The sequence below is a fragment of the Hyaena hyaena genome, unplaced genomic scaffold (genome assembly GCF_003009895.1).
Source record: "Hyaena hyaena isolate Hyena2069 unplaced genomic scaffold, ASM300989v1 scaffold_208, whole genome shotgun sequence".
Lineage (NCBI taxonomy): Eukaryota > Metazoa > Chordata > Mammalia > Carnivora > Hyaenidae > Hyaena > Hyaena hyaena.
The window spans coordinates 849,676-874,828 of record NW_024080839.1 but is presented as its reverse complement, the minus strand read 5'-3'; the positions used below and the strand labels follow the sequence as shown (position 1 = coordinate 874,828).

Sequence of the window (25,153 nt, the reverse complement as noted above, 5' to 3'; positions counted from 1 at the left end):
TCACTTTTAATTGTAAATTAAATATAAGTATATATTTGGGTCTGTATCCATGAATATCAGTATATATTTGGGTCTGTATCCATATTTTTTAGTTAGAATTGATACACTTGATATTTGTATGTAAGTTCCATACTGTTATATTTATTGTAGCTTTATAATATTTTTTCACTTACTCTTGCTGTTTTTACTTGTTTATCTTGTCTTCTGTATGTACTTAGATTTTGTTTTTCTAGTTCCAAAAGAAAAATCCTTTTTCTACTTTCTTATTAGAAAAATAAAATTGTACTTTAACGTTTTTATTTATTATTGAGAGACAGAGAGCATGAGCATGGGAGGGGCACAGAGAGGGGGAGACACAAAATCTGAAGGAGACTCCAAGCTCTGAGCTGTCAGCACAGAGCCCAAGGTGGGGCTCTAACTCACAAACCATGAGATCATGACCTAAGCGAAAGTCGGACGCTTAACCGACTAAGCCACCCAGGCGCCCCTACCTTGAGTTATTTTTGTATATGTTGTGAGATATGGATCTGATGTATTTTTTTGTATTGATAATTAAGCTAATACCATTTTTGAATAGTTCATCCTTTCTCCCCTCATCTGTAATGCCACTTTTGTTATATACCAAGTTTCCATAAGTGTGTGGCTATGATTCTGGGTTTTCTATTCTGTTTCAGTGGTCTCTGTATCAATATCATTGTCATGCTTTAATTGCTTTAGAGTTAAGTCTCAATATCTGGTTTTGAAAGTTCTCTTATTTTTCAAGATTGTCTCAGGTATTTTTGAGTATTTACTTTCAATATACATTTTAGAATGAGCTCTTTAATTTCTCTAAAAGTCTGTCTGGACTTTTATTGAAATTGCAATGATTTATAAATTAATGTGGAGGGGATTGATAATCTTACAGTATTGAATTCATTTATGATATGGTAAATCTTTTTTTTTTTTTAATGTTTATTTTTGAGAGAGAGACAGAGCACAAGTGGAGTAGGGTAGGGGCAGAGAGAGAGGGGGACACAGAATCGGAAGCAGGCTCCAGGCTCTGAGCTGTCAGCACAGAGCCTGATGTAGGGCTCAAACCCACAAACCGTGAGATTGTGACCTTGGTCGAAGTTGGATGCTCAACCGACTCAGCCACCCAGGCTCCCTGAATATGGTAAATCTTTATTTAGGTTTTCATAAGTGTATTTCAATGAAGTTTTATACTTTCCTCCATATAAATCAAGTATATCATGTTAGACTTGTTTATAGTTTATGTTTGTTGTTATTGTCATAAACGATATCTTGTTAAAATTCAAATATTATAACTTTTTGTAACTGGAATATAGAAACATACTTGATTTTTATGCACTGATCATATATACAACAATGTTTCTCAACTCTCCATTAATTTAATAATTTGTATGTATATTCTATCTGTTCTTTATAGAGAAAAACATATCAGCTGAGAATAATGACAAGTTTATTTCTTCTCTTGCAATTATACATTTTTTCTTGTAGACTAAAAAGCTTTAATAAAGATAATGACATTAAATTCCACAAATATAATAATCATTTTATTTCTTTTTTAAAAATTTTTTTTAATGTTTTATTTATTTCTAGGAGAGAGAAAGACAGCGTGAGCAGGGGAGGGTTAGAGAGAGGGAGTCACAGGCTCTGAAACAGGCTCCAGGCTCTGAGCTGGCAGTCAGCACAGAGCCCGACGCGGGGCTCGAACCCACAAACTGCGAGATCATGACCTAAGCGAAAGTCAGACGCTTAACCGACTAAGCCACCCAGGCGCCCCATAATCATTTTATTTCTAATAAGTATTAGCCAGTAACATAAATCCTACAGATAAGAGGGTAAATAAAACAAAAATATGGTCCGTTTGCTTGAGGGGATTAGACTGGTGTTTAGGAAGATTCCTGTGTCTGTAGTATGGAAAATGGACTAGAGAGCAGTGCAACTGGAGGCAGGGGAGGCTGACCAGGCAGGATGGTACTCCACCAGTTCAAGGGAGAGAAGATGGAGACCTACAGGAGCCTATAAACCCATGGCCTGCTGCCTGATTTTAAATGACCTGTGAAGTAGGAATGGTTTTATATATTTTAAATGGTTGAAAAGAGCCACAAGATTATTTTGTGACATGTGCGAATTATATGAAATTAATAGTTTAAGTGGCTGTACATACAGCCACTGGATCACAGCCATGTCCGTTCATTTATATATACCTTGTCTGTGGTGCTTTTGTGCTACAGCAGCAGAGTTGAGTGATTGTGATGTTGACTATAATCCACAAAGCCCAAGATAGTTACTATCTGGCTCTTTACAAAAGAACTTTGCTGGCTCCTGACCTAGATAATGTCAGTGGGAGTAGAAAGAAGTGGATAAATGTGAGAGATACTAAGATGTAGAATTGATAAGACATGGTGATTAATTGCCAGTGACGATAAAGAAAAAAGAGGAGGATAGGATTCTTCCCAGATTTACTGTTTGGAAAGCTGTGAGACAGTAGTGTGATTCATAGAAATAGAAACTATTGAAAGCAGGTGAGATTTGCAGAAAGGAGCAGGAGTAGGGAGGAAAATTCCATTTTAGGTATGTTGAATTTGAGGTGCCTATAAGACTGAACTAGCTGGGAGGCAATTCTACACGAGAGAGACTTGGACAGGTTTGGTGTCATCGGCAGACATGTGCAGAATGAAGTAATGAGAGTGGATGGTACTGCCCTTGGAGGGTACACACCGAAGAATAGACAGTCTAGGAAAACCCCTTTTTTTTAATAAAAATTTTTTTAATGTTTATTTATTTTTGAGAGAGAGACAGAGCACCAGCCGGGAAGGGGCGGAGAGAGAGAAAGAGGGAGACAGAATCCCAAGCAGGCTCCAGGCTCTGAGCTGTCAGTACAGAGCCCAACACGGGCTCGAACGTGTGAATTGTGAGATCGTGACCTGAGCCAAAGTCAGATGCTTAACTGACTGAGCCACCCAGGTGCTCCAAGGAAAAAACCTTTAAAGACATCAATATTTAAGGAATGGATAGGGCAAAAAGAACCTGAAACAGATCTGACAAGTAGCAGTTTGAGAGGTAAGAAGATACCTTAGGGATTGTCTGTGTGTGTGTATGTAGGGTCTAGTAAACCATTTGTACTAGAAAATAGAAAAAAGAAAAAATTTATTTGAGGACCAGAACGGGTATCTTCTCATGTAAGTGAAAGTCAAGAAAGTGCTGCCAGGCTTCCTGAGGAATTGGAGCCAGGCCTCTAGAATGCTATTAGAACTAAAGGCAATGTCGTTCGTCTCTTTTCTTGGAGTTGCATGGCCTCCCATTTCTGCTGCTTTCTTCTCTCTCTGCTTTGGCACACATGTATCAGCCTCATCCCTACTTCTACATCATTTCCAAATTCAAGCACACAACAGAGACTGACTGACTTTCTTTCAGACTACTATTGGAAAAAGAATCTAATTAGCTGAGCCCAGCCAATGGATTTGCTGCTGTAAGTCCAGGTGTCCATGCCTGACCCAACAGCTGTAGTCAGAAGAGCAGGATCATACAGTAGGAGCATGTCTCCCGGGCCCCCCTGCTGGGTCTAAGTGGGGATGTTTGTAGAAGAAAAGAGTATAAATTGGACAATATTATAAAAAGAATATACTATAAAGGGAAACTACAAGGGAGAGTGTTTCTAGAAAAGGAAACTAGTTAATATTTTTAAATGCTGCTAAAAGGACAAGCAAGATAAGTATTGAGCTTTATAAAAGACTTAGAACATAAAAATAGGAAAAATCAAATGTTAATTTTTTTGGTATTTCCTCACAATTTGAAAATAATTGGGGCCATATTATATATACTGTTTGTTCTTTTTTTATATAATGTGTGATAATTAATTTTATATGTCAGTTGTGCCACGATACCCAGATTTTTGGTTAAACACTATTGTAGATATTTCTGTGAAGATTTTTTAGATGACATTAACATTTAAATCCATAGACTTCGAGATTACCTTCCATAATATGGGTGGGACTTTTATCTAATCAGTTGAAAGCCTTAAAAGAAAAAAAACTATTTTCCCCCCAGGAAGAGGGGATTCTGTCCCCCTACTGTCTTTGGACTTGTGCTACATCAACTCTTTCCTGATATCCAGTCTGCTGACCTACCTACATATTTTGGACTCTGCAGCCTCATGATCCTTGAAATAAATCCAATAATAAAGCCAATTCCTTGCAATAAATCTATCTCCATATATGTATATATATAGATCTTATTGGAGAGCTTTTTCTGGAGAACTCTAATAGGGCATTATTTTTTCTTTCAGCAAACATTCCTAGAAAACATTCTTAATGAATGAAGCACTTTCATCCTCATGCAAAATAGTTCTTATATTATAGAATTGTCCTTATTATAGATATATTACCTCCGTTCATAGATGAGGAAACTGTGATGCAAAGAGCTTATGAAACTAGCGCATTGTCCCACACCTGATGAAGTAGGCACCTTTTGGAGGAGTCAGCCTAGCTTGCAACCCTCTAAGGGTCCCTCACCTTTAGGGCCACCATATTTTCTCAAATCAGAGATTGAGTTTGGTTAGGTTTCTTCACTAAAGAAGTAAATCGAAAAACCTCCATCTTCCATGTGGACTAAAGAACAGAAAAGCTGCTACACAGAAAAAGATGAAGTGGCTATGTAAAAAAAAGTGATGGTTCTGTGACCATTTATAGTTGCAGTTTCTTTATGAAGCTTAGCCTCCTTTTGCCTTAAGGTTCAGTGACATACTCAATATCTTTATATTACACCTTTTTTCTCAACGTAAGTTGATCTTATTATTTCCATTTTTCAGAGTCCCAATAAATGCATATAGTAAATGGCTAGAACCAGATCTGTGTAGCTCCAAAAACCCATATTTTAAACTACTACAGTATAGTCAATATTGATTAATTCATTGCTATATTGTACATATAATTTTATGATAAACATTTTTGTATATGAATCCTTGCTCACATTTCTATGTCTTTGGTATAGAATTCTGGGAGGGAGATCACTGCGTCAATGTATATGAACATTTAGACTCTTTTATATATTGGCAAAATGGCTTTCCAAAAGGGTGCATCAATTTTTATTCCGCTACCAGGATATGAGAAGCAGGTATCATTGATGTGGTATCCTTGTCATCTCTTGTTTACATATACACTATCTATTTCTTGACTTCAAAACACAATTTTTTCCTGGTGCCTGCCTTTGTCCCATGTTTAAATTACTCTGAAAATTGTAAATTTTGTTGAAGAGAGTTTTTGTAATTGCTTTAATGGCAAATCATTTTATTGACTTTTTTTCCTAACCTCAATGAATGTGAATGGCAAATGCCACAATATAAAAAATATTCTGATTATGTGTGATAAATAGTTAAAGAAAGTATATCAGTAAGAATAAAACATTTGGGGGGCGCCTGGGTGACTCAGTCGGTTGAGCGTCCGACTTTGTTTCAGGTCATGATCTCGCAGTTTGTGGGTTCGAGCTTGCGTTCTGTCTCTCTCTGTCTCTCCAAAGTAAATAAACGTAAAAAAAAAAAGAATAAAACTGTTTGGTATAATAACTGAAGGAAATGTTTAGATAAGAGTTCCTGTCATAGACTGTGCAATGGAAAGATTAGACAGTGGTATGAAATTAAAAGCATCTAGAAGGTTGTGTGATCAGTTTTCAGTTTGGTAAATTTTTATTAATTTGAAAATAATGTGAAGGACTTGTTTCAGCTTAAAAAATTTTTTTTAATATTTGTTTATTTTGAGAGAGAGAGAGAGACAGAGCATGAGAAGGGGAAAGCCAGAGAAAGGGGGAGACACAGAATCCAAAGCAGGCTCCAGGCTCTGAGCTGTTAGCACAGAGCCTGATGCAGGGCTCAAGCTCATGAACCGTGATATCATGACCTGAGCTGAAGTCGGATGCTTAACCAACTGAGCCACCCAGGCGCCCCTTCTTTCAGCTTTTTTGAGAAGTCCTAAAAATATAAGAAAAAACCCTCTTATTAGAGGAAATAACATAAAATTAGCAGATAAAGCTCAACAGTCTGTAAAAAAAAAAGAAAAAGAAAATAGAAACTAGGAACTGCTACCAAACTTAAAATTACTACTATTTGTATAGTATAAAATACTTTACACTATTGTATAGTATAAAATACTTTACACCATTGTATAGTGTAAAATACTTTACACTATTATATAGTGTAAGCATGGTAAATTGGAAGACATCAGGATAGACCAATGGAATATAATACTAAATGTTATTAGGCATCTCTGCCTCTGTTTCCTTATCTGTAAAGAGAGAGGAGGGGAGAGGAATTAATATCTTCAAGATCCCTTCTGCCTCTAAGTAAGTAAAGTTTGTACCTAGCGTCCATTCTAAGGAAAAATCTATGTAAAAAATATCTGAGTGATAATCTGCTTTATCCTAGGGATATAAGGAATATAACAACACACTTTATACATAAAGGACAGCTTAGTAAATAGTGGTTAAGAGCTTAGACTTCGGAATTAGACTCTCAGTGTTTAAATCTCAGCTCCATACCTTAATACCTGTTTAATCTTGGACCTCTTTTGGCCTCAGTTTCATTTAAATTAGAATATCTACCTCATAGGGTTGTTCTGATTAAATGAGCTAATATTTATAAAGCTCTTAGGATAGTGCCTGGTACACAGTAAGTTTTATGTTAAGTAAAATTATTTAATCTACTAATGCTTCAGTAAAGAACAAATTGACATTTATTTGTTCTAACATCACTTTTAGCTTTTAAAAAAATCCAGTCAGTTTATTTGTCAGTAATAAAGGACTGGATTGGGTAGGAATTAAGGGTAGAGAGGAATAGTCAAGTGGAGGACAAAATAACAAATATGTGTCTATCACAAGTGAGAGAGAGGTTGGTTAGATTGTTATAGAGGGAAAGAGGAAGATGACTCTTTTAAAAATAGAAACTAGGGCTCTTACAGAACTCTTATAGAATTGCTAAATTTGCCAATGTGGAGAAAACAGTTTAAGTTTCCCATTACAATGCCTTTTGCATTTTGAAAATTACTGTACTTAATTGCTCCCACTCCAGTCTCCCAAGTGCTGACGCAGGTCAAGAAGAGCTCTTGCCATCCCAGACTAGATTTGCTCCCAACCCTGGAGACTTGAAAATTTTTTTTACTTTGGAAATTTTAAAAATTCCTGTTTTTTAGAAAACAACTCTCCACAGAATTCCATATTAGACACTGGAGAAATTCTCTGGGGCCTTGTAGCAAGCAGGGCTAGATTATCTAAGACACAATTAGATAAAAAAATTCTTTGACAGATTGGAATTCGAATAAATTAATGAATTGGAAACTGCCTGGAAGACTGAATTTACTAAGTTTCTGTTGTTTCTACTCTGGTTTCCAAAGAGATAATCAGGAATATCTTGTCTTGTTTCTAATCTTGGGGAATCTTTTACTCTTACACCATTGAGTATGTTATCCGTAGGTAGTTCATAAATGCCTTTTATCATGTTGAAGAAATTCTCTTCTTTTCTAGTTTTTTTAAATCCTTTTATTATGAAGGATGATTATGTATATTATTTTCTTAATTCTGTTAATACAATTTATTACACTGATTTTTCTTTGTAGAACCACCCTTGAATTTCTGTGATAAATCCCACTCGGTCATGGTATGTAATATTATCCCCTCCCCACCCCCTCCCCCCCAGTGTATAATATTTTTGAAAATTTTTATTTATGGGGGCACCTGGGTGGCTTTGTTGGTTAAGCATCAGACTCTTGGTTTTGGCTCAGGTTATGATCTCACAATTTCACAAATTGGAGCCTGGCGTCAGGCTCTACTCTGGTAGCATGGAGCCTGCTTGCTTTCTTGATAAAGTTTATTCAAAGTTTATATATTTATTTTGAGAGGGGGAGGTTTTTATATTTCTATACAATTTACTTTGTTTTAGAAACTGTATATTAATATTATTCTTATTTAAAATTTTTTTAAATGTTTTGTTATTTTTGAGAGACAGACAGAGCCCAAGTGGGGGAGGGGCAGAAAGAGAGGAGGCACAGAATCCGAAGCAGGCTCTAGGCTCTGAGCTGTCAGCATTGAACCCGATGCAGGGCTCAAACTCACGAACTGTGAGATCATGACATGAGCTGAAATCAAGAGGAAGAACTTGAGAAAGATTGATATTAAATATTTGGTAAAATTCACCAGTGAAACTATCTGGACTTCAGAGACCCAGGCTGATGGAAGTTTGCCTATCTTGTGACCCATCTCGGCGTGTGGCGTCCAGGGTTGCATTTATAGGGAAGAGAGAGATCATAGAATGATTGAAAGTGGCATAAGCCACTTTTATCCCAGCTCATTGGCCAAACTAATCACATGGTCCCTATCTAACTGCAAGGGAACCTGAAAATATAGAGGAGCATAAGGAATATTTGATGAACATTAGTATTTCAACACCTGTTCTCCTTTTATTTCTCCAAAGTAATTAACACATTTTAGAATATTATTTATATAATTTAATATAATTTATATATATTTTATATATAATTTGCATATTTTGTTTATTATTTAGTGCCTTCCCCCAGCAAAAGAGTAAACTTATTCCCCTAGAAAACCACACTACTTACTGTTTCTTGCCTACAAGCCTTTGCTCACAGTGTTCCTACTGTCTGTAATACCTTTTATCTTTTTTGCTCTGCACTCACTCCTTTTTTCTAAAGGTTAAATCCTACTTATCTCTCAGGACAATTTGGATCTTAGCTTTATCTGGACGATTTTGTTAACATCTTTAAGTAAAGTGCCCATCCCTTAGACTCCATCTGAATTTTTAGATTACTGTCTGAGCACTTACCTCATATAGTCACGTCTGTCTGCCCCATCAACCAAGTTCCTCATGTACGAGGAAGAATGGCTGGAGATGTAGGTAGAGCCTAGAAAAGAAACTAGGAGGATCTAAATAAGGACAGTTTAAGGAGAGTGGAGAAGAGATGATAGAATCAAGAAATACTGGGGCACCTGGGAGGCTCAGTTGGTTAAGCGTCCGACTTCGACTCAGGTCATGATCTCATGGTTTGTGGGTTCGAGCCCCGCATCAGGCTTTGTGCTGAATGTTTGCTCAGAGCCTGGAGCCTGCTTCAGATTCTGTGTCTCCTTCTCTCTCTGCCCCTTCTCCCCTCACACTATGTCTTACTCTGTCTCTCAAAAATACATAAATGTAAAAAAAAAAAAAAAAAAGAATCAAGAAATACTTAGAAGGTAAAATCAGCAAGACTTGATTATTGGTTTAATATAAGAGATAAAGAAGGAATCAAGAATAATTCATGTTTATTTGGTTATTATGTGGATTGTGAGATTTCCGAGTGAAATAGAGAATATGAGAGGGGGAATAAGTTTGGGTGGTAGGATGATGACATTGGTTTGAAGTATAGTGAGTTTAAATTACTCCGTAGAGACCTCAGTGTGAAGATGCATGCAGGAGATGGCTATATGGTTCTTAACCCAGGGAAATGGATAGGTTTCAGCTTACAAAGTAGTAGCTAACAAATAAGAAAAGCAGAGACTACCAGTAAGTACTAAGGGCAAAATCTTTATTTATTTATGCCAGTGTTTAAGGAACAAGAACAGGAAGATAGGCTCTTGTGTGGGAAACACAGAAAAAGAAAAGAGATGGTAAAAGAGGAACCAGGAGACTGTGATACTGTAGATATCAAGGGTATTTAGAATTTCAAGAAAGTGGTGGCTATGTGAAATGCAGAAGTCAAATCAAAACAAATACATATGAAATCTGTACCACTCTTCTTGCAACCTTACTTAATTCCCTTCTTCCAACCCCACTTCTCATTGAACCATGTTGATTTCTTATTGAATTGATCCACATTGACTTCAATTTTATGGAGAAATTTGAAATTATAGAGCATAAACTGCCTCAGATGTGCCCCCCTTCTTTTTCTTTCACAGTCTTGCCACCATGGCCATCCATCATTTGCTCCATCCCTCTAATGTAAGGAGATTCAAAGCCAACTCTTAACACTAGTGCCCTTGATACCAAGAGTTGTCTATATTTTTTCCCTTTTTAAGATTTTCTGATGCCAGTTTCACCCCATAAATCTTCTAAAAAGGTTACCATTTGAAATTTTAGTGGAAGGGAGAAGTGGAAAACAAATGACAAGTTGTTGAATATTGAAAAGAAGATGGGGAAATATCAGCAGAAACTACAAATAGCAGTCACTGATGGAACTGGGAGATACTGCTCAGTCTTCCTCCCCAGGGAGGCGAGGACACTTACAGGGAGCAGATTCAAGCACTACTCCAGAGAGATTTCCAGTTTGGAGCCATATGAAAAATATGTCTCCTATCTGTTTTTCTTCTGAAGCATGCGGGTGATTAAGTCTTTACTGTAGAAATGAAAATGAGCCAGTTCTCAAAATTGAAGAATGTAGAAACATCAGATTTCATTCATTTGTGCAAATGCACAAATGCAAAAGTTAAAAAAAAATAATGCAGAAGTATTTCTTAAATGTCAGCTATGTGCCATGCTTAGCCTTAGGTGCTAGGAATACAATGGGGAGTAAAAACACTTAGTTCTTATTTTTGTGGCGTTCTGTGGTATAGTGATATTGTTTTTTTTATTTCCTTGTTTATATTTAACCTAATTTATATAACCCATTTTACTTTTTTTCCCCTTTAGTATCCTCTTCTATATGGACTGATTCTTATTCCCTGCTGGTGTTCTCTAGTTTGCCTAAGCAGAATTTACATGGGAATGCACTCCATTCTGGTAAGGAAAATTTGTGTTCATAGTGCTTTATTTTTTTCTGAAAATGAAAAACTATAAAATGCTATTTTATAGTTTTTAATCATTTCAAACTTAACAGGAAACCTGAGAAAATATTATTATGAATCTTCTTTGTTTTGCCAAAAAATATTAAATATATATACACACATATACATATTAACATTGTTTTGTGAACATTTAACATAGTAATCGTGTATTTTTTAGAAACCATTCCCGGCAATCACAAATCATCAAGTATTATGTTCAGGATAAGGAATAAGGTTTCTCCCGCCTTCCAGTCTCAATTTGATTTCCCTCCTCATGCTCTTTTGTGCCTCTCCACCAGAGTCAAAGCAGCAGTGTGAATATAGAAATCAAGGCGAGCTCTACTCAGTAGTAAGCACCCACTGACTAGAAACAGCATGAACTTAAACCATCCAGGTGCCACTTGTATTTACATATTAAACTCTAGTTTTCTTCTTTTCCCCAGCAGTCTTTTAGGGCTTACAACAGTAGCTTTATTTTGAGAACGCTGTTCAGTGTACAGAGCAGCAGCACAGGGACCCTGTACTCTAGCCACAGCTACTCCCCTCCCTTTCTCCCCTTCCCTTGACATTGTGGCTGGCACCGTCCCATCACCAGATGACTGTAGTAGCTTCTGAAGCAGTAGCCTTACTTACTTCCAGTCTGACCCCATTCCATAAGGTGTTTAGGCTTCTGTTGTCGCTTACTTCCAAACCACAAATACAATGCCATACTGAATGACTTCTGCTTCCTCAGACGCAAATGGAAGGTTGTAACTTCTGCTTGGAATACCCTTTTCCCTTTCTTTGTCTAGCTAATTATCCATTCTTCGGGACTCACAAAAAACCTTCTTATCTCCTAAAAGCCTTGTTACATTCCCCATCTTGCCTTTCTCTAGACTGGCTAGATGACCTTTCTCCCAGAGCATCTGAGCATAATTCTGACACATTGCAACTACTTTTTTCCTTATATGTCACCCCCATTAGACAATAAGCAACATAAGAAAAGTAACTATGTTTCCTCTCTATCCCTTGCATCAAGTGTAGTGTTACTTACTGCACTCTACATAAGCATCTAAAAAAGAGGAGAAATATGAACTAATTCATGGGATCAAAACATTTATAACTGGCTATATCAAATTTTTCTTGTCCTTTGCAACAATTTAACACTTTTAGAATTTTCTCTCATGAAAGTATCTAATTAGCTTATTTCACAGCTGTAGAAATACTAGGTTTCTATTTCTTACTTGGATTGCTTGCCTCCAGTAGCTGCCCTTTCACTAGTAAATTTCCAGAAGTCTCAAAATACTGTTTTAATAAGCAAATTATTTGTGTTCAACTTTTTATAATTGTATTAATACAAATTGTGAATTTATATATACCTTTCTTTCTGATTAATCTTTACTAACTTTTTAAGACTCAGTATCATTTTTTAAAAGTTTTTTTTAGCATTTATTTATTTTTTGAGAGAGAAAGAAAAAAAGAGTGTCAACAGGGGAGGGCCAGAGAGTGAGGGAGATACAGAATCCAAAGCAGGCTCCAGGCTCTGAGCTGTCAGCACAGAGCCAATGTGGGGCTCGAACCCACAAACCATGAGATCATGACCTGAGCTGAAGTCAGACACTTAACTGACTGAGCCACCCAGGTGCCCCCTGTATCATTTTTATATCATATCTGGTATTTGTCACAGGAAAATGTTATCCATTTCTGTTCCTTGTTAATTATTCTCTTTCAACTCCAGAAGTTAGTTATATTGCTCCTAAAAATCTACCAAATGGTTGTGCATCTTTGACAGATAAAAAGTGGGTCCCTGCTATTTCTTGAAAGTAAAGCTATTAGATAATATTACCTTTAGGCTTATTATCATAATAAAAAGAATAAGAATCTGAAAATATTTAATATGTAATCTAAAAGATGTGTTCTTGGGGCCCCTGGGTGACTCAGTCAGTTAACCGTCTGATTCTTGGTTTCAGCTCAGGTCATAATCTCATGGTTCTGGAGTCCGAGCCCTACATTGGGTTTCATCCTGACAGGGCAGAGCCTGCTTAGAATTCTCTTTGCCCCTCCGCTGCTTGCTCTGTCTCTCTCAAAATGAATAAATAAACTTAAAAAAATAAAAATTAAAAAAATTAAAAATAATAAAATATGTGTTCTTTAAAAAAAATGTTGAGTAGCTTGATCAAACATTCAAGTTGAGTTCAGTTCAGTTTTTATATATTGGATTTCTGTTTTAGCATCAGCTGACATAAAAATATTGATGTATTATTTTTCAAATCATAAGTCTAGTAATCCTAGTCCTTTATTCAAAACCCTTCTTGTTCCATAGAATGTTTCATCAATTTCATTCAGACCAGACTTATTATGTGTAATATTACAAATTTTTTTCCTTTTATTTTTTATTTATTTTTTGTTTTCCTTTTAAAAGTAAAATCATGAGTGATTTGCAAACATTGTAAACTATGATCCTGTGTTATAACCACAATTATTCCTAATCAGTAATATATTGCTTATTATTTGATAGTTGATGTATGAGAATATACCTATAATGAACCTCCCCTTTCTTACATTATGGATCTAATATATTCCCGCAATTTTAACTTTTTCCTGTATTTTAATATTTCAGTAATTACCTGCAATTTGAATTATGTTCTATTTCTTTATTTAGAGAGAGAAAGTGGGGTGGGAAGACAGAAAGAGAGGGAGAGAATCACAAGCAGGCTCCATGCTGTCAGCACAGAGCCCTTCGTAGGGCTCGATCTCATGAACCTTGAGATCATGACCTGAGCTGAAATCAGGAGACTGATGCTTGCTTCCTAAGCCACCCAGGTGCCCCTTTAACTATTTTCGTAATCATAATTTGCATCCTTACTATTTATTGTGAAATTAGTATGGAACTATAGGCAGTGTGCCCTACAAGCTGCTAATAGGTGCTTAGATACCTATTATTATTAAGTGAATGTCTTCATTAACACAAGAAGAGAGGTCTTATAACGTATTCTAAATAATTTATAATGAACACTTCTTTCAGTATTTGCCAGAAGTTTGTGTGTTTTTGTTACAACACAAAGAGCAACAGCTTAGTTTATTTTCAACATCCGCCTACTTTCCTAAATTGATTTTCTTAATTCCAAGCAAAGTATAGAGGAGTTACTACATCTGTTTTTTCTTTATTTATTATAAATCTAGCTCTCAAAACTTAAATCCATGGGGGACCTCTGTAGCTCAGTCAGTTAAGCACCCCACTCTTGGTTTCAGCTCAGGTCATGATCTCATGGTTCATGGAATTGAGCCCCTCATCAGGCTCTATGCTGACAGTATGGAGCCTGCTTGGGATTTTCTTTCTCTTCCTCTCTCTGTCCCTCCCTGGCTCATGTTGTGGACACAGTCTCTCTCTCTCTCTAAATAAATAAACGTAAAAAAATTAAATTAATAAAAACAGACCATTATTAAGTTACTAGACTAGGTACTTGTCAAACTACTGTTTTGTTTCTATATTAGTAAAATTATGAATATGTTGTAAATCCACTTACCGAAAATTGTCCTGAAAAATTTATATGTGTATGGGTGGAAAGACTATAATATGAGATTATAAAGTATTACGGACCCCCCAAACCCATTTTTATAAGAAGAAAAAATATCTAACCAATCATATACACATACACAAAAACCCAAAAACCTGTTACAGAGAAAGATCTAAAGCAGTAAACATTAGAGTTTTAATAGTAACTGTTCCTGGATAATAACTGCTTGTTGGGGCACCTAGGTGACTTGGTCAGTCAAGTATCCAACTTCGTCTCAGGTCGTGATCTTACATTCGTGAATTTGAGCCCCACATCCTACTCTTTGCTGACAGATCAGAGCCTGGAGCCTGCTTTGGATTCTGTCTCCCTCTCTCTCTACCCCTCCCCTGTCTCTCTTTGTCTCTCAAAAATGAATAAAATTTTAAAACAAAAAAACTACTTGTTATTATTTATTTGTATTTTCTAGTTTTACTATAATGATCACATATTAAATCTGAACTTTAAAGATAAATGTTTCAAAATCTATCCTTGATAGTATACTTATAATAGTGTACTAGCATATTGAAAAAAAAGCAAGACACCTAAAATATGTTATAATTGAGGTGCCTGGGTGGCTCAGTTGGTTGAGCATCCAACTCTTGATTTTGGCTCAGGTCACAATCCCAGGGTTGTGGGATCGAGCCCCCACGTGAGATTCTCTCTCTCTGCCTCTGCTCCTCTCCCCCATTTGTGCGTGTACTCTTTCTCTCTCAAATATAAAATTAAATAATAAAATAAAATAAAATTGAAAAAACCCCAGTAATTTACTAGGATATGACAGGAGCCTGGAATTCTAATCTCAGCAAATCACCAGCCTCTCTGGGTTTACTTCCTGATCAGAAGAAATGAAAAGGATAAAATTTTAGACTTAATATGTAATAAATCTTTGGTGAATTTATGGTATTTAATACCTTCTTCCATAAATTTGATAACCTTGAATATTCCATTCAAATGTGTAATTATCTATTAACTTTGAGGGCATATAAGTCATCTGTGATTAGTATCTAAAATTATTTGCTAAGTTTTATTTTTTAATTTGCTACTTTAAACTCTTTTTGCTACCTCTAATATTAACTTTTCTTTATTACATACTTTGTGCTGTAATGCTTAAAACCACTTAGTATACATTTTAATGTTATACATTAAATTGATAGCATAGTGATAGCTACCATGTTTATGCCCTTAATTAATTCCTTCCTTCCTTCTGGTTTGTTGCATGGAAGTTCAGTTTGCCCTTACTATTTTTTTTTTTTTTTTAGTTTATTTATTTATTTTGAAAGAGACCAAGCAGGGGAGGGGCAGAGAGAGAGAATCCCAAGCAGGCTATACACTGACAGAGCCCAATGTGGGACTCAAACTCATGAACCATAAAATCATGACCTGTGCCCAAACCAAGAGTCAGATGCTTAGCCAACTGAACCACCCAGGTGCTCCTTACTATTCAGGGTAATATTATAAATAACTAATAACTCAGTCAGAAGAGGGAGGTAGATTTGTATAGAGTCTTGTAACAATCTAAGTTTAATATTCATGGAGCTCTACAAAAAAAATTGAGGACAACAAATTTTGGATATTTTATGTCATTCTGAAATATATTTCTAGAATTATAATTGTTTTGAATTATTTTTAAGAATTCTTAAGGTGATCAAATGTAGGTACACCTGGCTCAGCTAGAGGAGTGTGTGACTCCTGATCTCAGGGTTGTGAGTTCAAGTCTCATTTTGGGTGTAGAGATTACTTAAATAAAGAATAAATTAAAACTAAAAAAAAAAAATAGGGGGCACCTGGGTGGCTCAGTTGGTTAGGTGTCCAACTTGATTTTGGCTTGAGTCATGATCTCACAGTTCTTGAGGTCAAGCCCCACATTGGGCTCTGTGCTGACAGTGTGGAGCCTGCTTGGCATTCTAAATCTCAATAAATAAATAAACATAAAAAAACCTTTAAAAAGTGGTCAAATGTAAAAATATCCTTAAAAGTCAATTAATTGATTTTCCATTTTCTAAGGTAAAAAAAAATTATAATTAAAAAAATTGCTAACCTCAGAGCTATTAACCCTTCCTTTCACTTAACTTTACAGTGAATGTATTATATATGGTTTTGTATAAATAATTCATCAATTGTCATTTTAAAATCTAACTTGGTACACATTCTGAGGATTATAAGGCTTAGACATTTCCACATTAGCATATTATGACAGTTTTGAATCATGAAATTTATTTTTTTTAATGTTTCTTTATTTTTGAGAGGCAGGGGAGAGGCAGAGGGAAAGGGGGACAGAGGATCCAAAGCAGGCTCTGTGCTGACAGCAGTGAGCTGAATTTGGGGCATGAACTCATAGACTGTGAGCCAAAGTCAGATGCTCAAAGAACTGAGCCACCCAGGCACCCTGTCATGAAATTTAAATAAGAAATAGAGCAACAGCTTCTATTCTGATAGCCAAAATCCTGTAGTTATTTCACAAGATCTGTGCCTTTAATTACAAGGTAGGGAAGAAAGGGTAGGATAGCAACCAAAGGAATATAACCTCATAAAAGCGTAATTCTATGGAAATTAGTGATCTGAAATATGAAGAATAGAGGTCTGACAGTCATACTTTGAGATTTCCATATCCAAAAGTATGGTCAGAATTTGGGTCACTTTTGGACTCTTTGAGTAACTGCAGTAAAATTCAATTAATCAGAATTCTTAGGTAACTTTTAGTATGTATCTGAGTTTTCATGGAAGCCCTCATGTTGAAAAAATTTGAAAATTTCTTTTGTTTCTCCAGGATATAATTCCTGATACTGAATATTCATTTTTTTCCAACAAATGTATTGAGTGCCTTTAATCCATCAGATTAAATACCTAGCTCTATGACATTAGTCCAGTTTTCTTTACTTAAAAACTGGCTAGAGGCACCTGGGTGGCTTAGTCGGTTAATCATCTGACTCTCGATTTCGGCCCAGGTCATAATCTCATGGTTTGTGGGTTCAAGCCCCGTATTGGGTTTTGTGCTGACAGCGTGGAGTCTGGTTGGCCTTTTCTGTCTCTCTCTCTCACTCTCCCAAAATAAATAAATAGACATTAAAATAAAATAAGATAAACTAAAATAAAACAAAATAAAAACTGGCTAATTAAGGTAACCATAACTTTTTATTAAATTTGGACACTCCTTGAAAGGGGGAAAAAGGCATTTTTAATATTTATTTTGGGGACAACAGAGGAGAGCAAAATGAGATTGTTCCAGGTAAGCCATATCAAGGTGTTTATGAGGATCAAATATGACCCTAAATGTAAAGTATTAGAACAGTGTTTTCAGTGCAGATAATATTATTCCCTGAAAATGTCATTAGCCTAAACTGAAGAAATTATGTTTCATCTATTTTTCATACAGAGTTCTTATCAAGCAGGATTATATAGTCAATATGATGAAACTAAAGAATTCCTCTGTCTCAGTTTAACTAACCAAATATTTAATGCCTACTTACTATGTGTCAGCCATTGGGTACATACGTATAAATAAGATAAAGACTTTGCTTTTGAGAAATCACTGTCTAAATATGTAATGCAGTGGTTCCTCAATTAGAGCTGCATAATAGAGTCACTGGGGAGCTTTTTAAAAATTTTTATCTTTTTTAAAAGTATATTTTTTAACATTTTTATTTATTTTTGAGAGACAGAGTACAAGTGGAGGAAGGGACAGAGAGAGAGGAAGACACAGAATCCAAAGCAGGCTCCAGGCTCTGAGCTGTCAGCACAGAGGCTGATGTGGGGGTTGAACTCACCAACTGTGAGATCATGACCTGAGCTGAAGTTAGAAGCTTAACCAACTGAGCCACCCAGGCGCCTCTAGGAAGTTGTTTTTGTTTGTTTGTTTGTTTTAAATAGAAAGAAATTGATTCCCAGGTCCTGGGTGGCTCAGTCAGTAAAGCGTCCAACTCTTGATTATGCTCAGGTCATGATGACTGTTCGTTGAGTTCAAGCCCCACATTGGGGTTTGTGTAGACAGTGTGGAGCCTACTTGGGATTCTCTTTCTCTTTTCTCTCTGCCCCTCCACTTTTGCACTCTCTCTCTCAAAAATAAATATACATTTTTAAAAAATTGATGCCCTACTCCCACTTCAATTCAGTTAAATCAGAATCTCTGAGGATTGGCCCAGGCATCAATATTTGTAATGTTCCTGAGTGACTTTTAAAGGGTACAGAGGTTGTGAAGCTTTGGTTTTCTGATAGAAATAGAAAGCAAAAAATGGAAAACAATGTGGTAACTTTTGTAGCGAGGCTATGGAGATAAAGAGAAGGAAATTCCCTATTATGGGGTAGGAGAAGAGAAATCTTATGGAGAAGATAGGTGCCCTTACAGAATCTCAAGATATGTAATGGTTTTCCTAAAATATAGGAGGAAAGATAATTCCAAGATGAGAGAAATAGTCTAAAATTAATTATGGGACCTGGCATTGAAAGGTTTGTTTTTAAGAATCTTTTTATTTTTAAGTAATCTCTGCACCCAACATCGGGCTGGAACCCCAAGATCAAGAGTCACATGCTCTACTGACTGAGCCAACCAGCAGCCCCTGGGATTGAAGTGTTATGATAAGGCAGAAGCCAGATATGAAATGCTTTATATGTCCTTCTATGAAGTGTGAAATCACAAGTGATATTGCCTTAGTTCATAGTTTTATGAACATTTTAGTTGCTTATATCTTTGAAAGATATATACTATCAAAGCAGTCACTTATATAAAGAGAATACAATTACTTTTAAATAATCTCATTTCATATTTTTGAATTGGAAAATATCAGCAAAAACTTGTTCTATGTAGAAATAAATTTTTAAAATGTTTTTCTAATGATACCTGTTATGTAATTGTTGAAAAACATAGTAAAGATTCACTTATAAGTCATTTAGTAGATTTTGTTAGAATAGATGAATTCCTGTATGGGATTCATTGTTTTATTCATCCATCCAGTAAATATTTGAGTATTTACAATGTGATAGGCTTCCCAGGAAGGTGGTGGTTAAAGAACTTAAATTCTTCAAAATTTTTAGCTGCATATTGAGTTCTTACTCTCTTTAATAACTGTCTCTATCTTCAGCTGTTCTTGTATTCCATAGTATTCTGATTTAGAATTTTATATAGTTTAGAACAGTGCATTGTACTGTTGACTCTGCTGATCTATGACAAATTCATTGAACTTTTGCACAATGAGGACAATGGCAAAAATTTGAGGATATACTGAAGTCTTAAATGTGAAAGCCAAACCTAAAAACTCTTTGAATAGTATACCTGTATGATCTTGTGGTAGGGAGGGCTTTCTTAAACATGATAAATGATAAATATGACTACATTACATTTATAACTTCTTTCATCAAAAGGTGCCATAAAGAAAATGAAAAGGCAGCCTATGAAATCCAAAAAAGATGCTTACAGAACATAATATTGATAAAGGATTTATATATGAAGACAATATTAAAAAAATCATGTAAATCAGCAAGAAAAAGAAAATCTAAAAGAACGGTTGCAAAAAGACACAAATATACATTACATTACAGAAAAGGAGTAACTCAAAATCTTACAGGGGTGCCTGGGTGGCTTAGTCGGTTGAGCGTCCGACTTTCGCTTAGGTCATGATCTCGCGTTTCATGGGTTCGGGCCCCGCGTCGGGCTCTGTGCTGACTGCCAGCTCAGAGCCTGGAGCCTGTTTCAGTCTGTGACTCCCTCTCTCTCTGACCCTCCCCTGCTCACTCTGTCTCTCTCTCTCTCCCCTAGAAATAAATAAAACATTAAAAAAAGAAAAATAAGTCTTATTAAAAAAAAAGCTTACAAAAAGATAATTAATAATCAGGATCAGGAAAATGCAATCTAAACATCACAAAGTGCCAACAACTGATGGGATGGAAATTTTTAGTCATATAAAATGGAACATGCACATATCCTGTGGTTCTGCCATTCTGTTCCTAGGAAACTCTTGCAGGCCCATGCCAGGCAGCATAGAAACTAAAAACATGGTTGCACTGTTTATAATATTCCTGGTTGGTTTAAGAATAGATACTAATTAAGAAAGCCCTCAAGATCAACCCTAACCAGTAAACTAATCCAAAACCTGTGAACAACTTAAATGACCACCAGTGGGAAAATAAGTAAACTGTATAATCACACAGCAAAGTATTACACAGTTGTGAAAGTGTATGACCTCCAACTACATATAAAGAATGAATCTTGAAGACTTATGTTAACTTCTGTAAAAAGCAAGTCAAAACAGACTTTGTACTATATAACATTTTTATAAGCTCAGAAAGAAGCAAAACTAGATCATTTTTGTTTGGAAATATGTGATGAAAGTTTTTAACAAGTACAATAGAACCTTGGTTTGTGAGCATAATTTGTTCCAGAAACATGCTTGTAATCCAAAGCACTCATATATCAAAGCGAATTTCAAGAATCATTGGCTCAGTTATGATCATGTGACATTTGGCATCATGTACTACTTGTATTGCAGGTTATCACTTGTTTATCAAATTAAAATTTATTAGAAATGTTTGCTCAGGTTTATAATTGCCTTTGCAGAGGGTAGAGAGTAATAAGAGTTGGGAGACAGCATACCAAAAGATTCAAAGTACTGGTAATATGATCTTTTATGCAGCAGTGATTTCATAGTTATTAATTTTATAACCTAATATACATTCTACATATCTTTTTCTATGTACCAATTATTACCTAATAAAAATTTTAAGACAGAAAAACATTAGGCAGCTACGGTTGACCCTTTAACAACATGGGTTTAAGTTACACAAGTCTACTTATATGCAGATTTTTTTATAGTACTGAATGTCTTTTCTCTTACGATTTCCTTAACATTTTCCTTTCTCTAGTTACTTTACTATAAGGATACAGTATATAATATGCATAACATTAAAAAATATGTGTTAATTGACTTTTAGTTATTGGTAAGGCTTCGGGTCAATAGGAGGCTATTAAGTTTTGGGGAGTCAAAGTTACATATGAATTTTCCACTGTATGTGGAGGTTGGTACCCCCATCCTCACACTGTTTAAGGGCCAGCTGTGTAGGCTTACTTCCTAGAAATCAAAACTACACATGCAGTACCTGGGTGGCATAGTTGGTTAAGTTTCTGACTTGTAGTTTCTGCTCAGGCTATGATCTCATGGTTCCTGGATTTCCAGCCCCACGCTGGGCTCCACACTGCAGGTACAGAGCCTGCTTTGGATTCACTCTCTCCTCGTCTCTTTCTGCCCCTCCACTGCTTGCACTCTCTCTCCTAATAAAATAAATTTTTAAAGAGTTAAAAAAAAAACTACACAATTTAGGCAGAGTTTATTGTTAAGGATTTACATATAAATTTTATATAGTGTATATGTAGTTAATTTATAAAAAGGTAGAATTATGAAAACCTAATACTTTTACTTTTTAAAAAGGTGTTTATTTTGAGAGAGAGGGTGCGCGCGCACATGCGTGTGCACCAACAGGCAATGGGTAGAGAGAGGGGGACAGAGAGAATCCCAAGCAAGTTGTGCACTTGTAAGCACAAAGCCTGATATTGGGCTTGATCGCATGAACCATGAGATCAGGGCCTGAACTGAATTCAGGAGTCAGGTGTTCAAATGACTGAGCCACCCAAGCACCCCAAAAACAAAATACTTTCATTATTATTATCACATTAATCTTTTTATTATCACTAAACATTTTTAGTATTTATTATATAGTCAGTAAGGTTTAGTTTGAATATGTGACATCTGAAAACTTTATATTTACTAACATTTAAAATGTGAAATATATGTTTTTAAATGTCAAAAATAGTATTATGCTGAACAACTTTACTTTTCTCTTTTCCCAGGATATTATTGCCGGATTCCTATATACCATTTTAATCTTAGCTATCTTCTATCCATTTGTGGACCTGATTGACAACTTCAACCAAACTCAAAAATATTCCCCATTAATCATCATCGGGCTTCATTTAGCCTTGGGGATCTTTTCTTTCACTCTTGACACCTGGAGTACATCCCGAGGAGACACAGCTGAGATTCTAGGAAGTGGTGCTGGAATTGCATGTGGATCTCATCTTAGCCATAACGTGGGTCTAATATTAGATCCTTCTCTGGATATGCTACCGTTAGCTCTGACCCCCATTACTGTGACTGTGTTTGGAAAAGCCATACTGCGCATCTTCATCGGGATGGTATTTGTACTAATAGTCAGAGATATAATGAAAAGGATCACCATTCCTTTAGCCTGTAAAATCTTCAGTATACCATGTGATGATATTCGAAAAGCAAGACAACACATGGAAGTTGAACTTCCTTATCGGTATATTACCTATGGAATGGTTGGTTTCTCTATCACATTTTTGGTTCCTTATCTATTTTTCTTTATTGGTATCTCTTGATGCAGAAATACTGTTTATAAGAAAGGAGGGTATCAGTTACTGATATCTAAAAATATATTCTAGTTAAAAGCCAAATCAGAGGTAGGCTTTTGCAGGAATTTAACTTAAATAATTATTTAAGTAAATTCGTAAGAGTCAGTGCATCTTATCATTGCACACCCAGATATTGTTTTAGGTGAGCTGAGCTATTTTAACACTGAGAAAATGATAAGTATCCATTAGAATGTTCATGTAATGTTTGGAGAGTTTTATGCTGTTAGGAATTTGAGTTATATATAATATATATTAAGATACATAATTCACATTATGTATCTTAATATATGTTATATATGAAATAATATACCTAAGTTATTTTAAACTGTGGGGCTGTATTATAAAATCAATAATAATATGCAAACAGTGTGCCTGTATATTTGGATTTAATACAGGCATGTTGTTATTAACAGATATATTTAACATTTATTTACTATGGGAGCCATTTCCTAATTGAATTGCATAATTACTAGACCAGAATTCATATGTCACCAGATAATGTTTTACTGCCTCTTTTTACACTGCCATCATCTTTCATGTTACCCATGATGTTGAACATGGGAGGCATTTTTAATGGACCAAATTTTCAGAAAAATTAGTTTTTTTCTTTTTTTTCTTTCTTTCAGTTTTGTTTGTTTTAATTCTGTACACTGTGTTGAATGTACTTAATTTGCTGTTGTTCTGGACATCTGTTTAATAATTCAGGTACTGAATTTTATTGCTTGCTAATTGTGCCTCTCTGTTGCTGAATTAAGAAATGCCATGTATACTGTGATGCAAAAATAAGATACTATCTTTATCTTAAGTTACATATAATCAGGCAAATATTTTAAAAACACATGTCAGACTAACAGGGCTAGAAGCAAGCCACCCTCAATTCTTTAGCCTTTGTTTCGAAAGAAATGTGGAAGGGACTAAACTTTCTCACTAATTTATTGGGAAGCTAAATGGATAAATATTTCCATTTTTGTAGGTATTTTTCTGTGCATTGTAAGTCTTAGGAACAAGGTATATTTTTTGTACATTGTCTTGATTGTTTATACTGCAGGTAGATATTTCCAATGAGTGGAAATGTAGTTGAAGTTTATAGATGGAACAACGCACATGCTTAATTTGTAAAGAAACCATTTTTCTGAATTATTTGGAAAGGATTGGATTTAGCAGTGTTAACTTTTAATAACCATTTATTAGCTACTTAAGGTAAATTATAAAATCTAAAAGTATCAGTATTTTAGATCCTATTATTTTTTCAATTTTTATTATTTTCACAGTGGAAAATTTGGGTATTAAACTATTCTTTATTCTTCTGTCTGTGCCTTTATATTTTGAAGTGTAATTGTAATTAGGTTAACATTAAGTTTATTTGTAGTAAGTTTTTCTTAAAGAAGAGAATTAACTTTACATATAAATGAGCATCAGGTATGGAATTACTGACTTTAGTGCAATATCTGTCTGATTATCCAGAAGTATCACTTAAGATGTTTCTATTTTGGACAGCATAACTATTTGAGCTCATATTTTTATAATTCTGATTGAGAATTTAGGGACATGGTAATTTTTACCAACATTGAATCTGATAATTTTAAGTAAAACAACTAAATTTGGGACCTTTAGCTAATAGTTGGAAACCAAGGCATTTAGGAACATATCGGTACGTTGGAAAATGTGCAAAGAACTTTTCTTTCAAAATGTGTTTAATGAACTGAATTTTAGAAACTATTTACCATAATTTGGGTCTATGCTATCTTATTAATTTTTATATCTAGCTTAAAAGGTATTTGAAAATATGCCATTTTTTTGTGATTTATTATTTTCTGTCCTATGATAGCTCCATGCTAAATGTATTTTAAAATAAAAGTCACATTCAGAATTGAAGGGTATTTTGTTTGCCTTCTATGCATTTGTTCTCTGTATTATCTGATAGAGATTTATAAAATATATTTAGGATTTTCATTCTAGTAGGCTTTTCCTCTGAAGCATTTTACTCAAAACCAGAGTTCTGTTTTCAGTAATAGAAGACATCAAAGAAATTCTTTAGGGTTCAAACTGATTTGGGGCTCCAATTGTGATCATTCTGACATTGTACTTGTAGTAGAAAGTTTCATAATATTTAAGAAACACGAATAAAATGTTTCAGCAAAATCTGTGGCCAGTAGTATTATAGGAAGTTGACTGCCAATTCATTGTTTTAAGAATTAAACACAATATTAGGAACAGGGTTTTGGTTTTGTTAATGTTTATTTTTTTTTTAATATTTTTATTTATTTCTAGGAGAGAGAGAGACAGCGTGAGCAGGGGAGGGTCAGAGAAAGAGGGAGACACAGACTCTGAAATAGGCTCCAGGCTCTGAGCTAGCTGTCAGCACAGAGCCCAGCGTGAGGCTCAAACTCATGAATGG

General features: G+C 35.2%; 1 protein-coding gene across 1 annotated transcript in view; it reads left to right on the top strand.

Moving 5' to 3' along the window:
* SGPP1 (sphingosine-1-phosphate phosphatase 1) overlaps positions 1 to 24,062 on the top strand; it is a 34,066-nt gene extending 10,004 nt beyond the window's left edge. The window contains exons 2-3 of the mRNA XM_039242151.1: positions 10,667 to 10,756; positions 22,171 to 24,062. Coding sequence (XP_039098082.1) covers positions 10,667 to 10,756; positions 22,171 to 22,722 — 642 coding nt within the window. The 3' untranslated portion in view covers positions 22,723 to 24,062. The remainder of the gene's footprint in view (positions 1 to 10,666; positions 10,757 to 22,170) is intronic.
* The last annotated feature ends 1,091 nt before the right edge of the window (positions 24,063 to 25,153 follow it).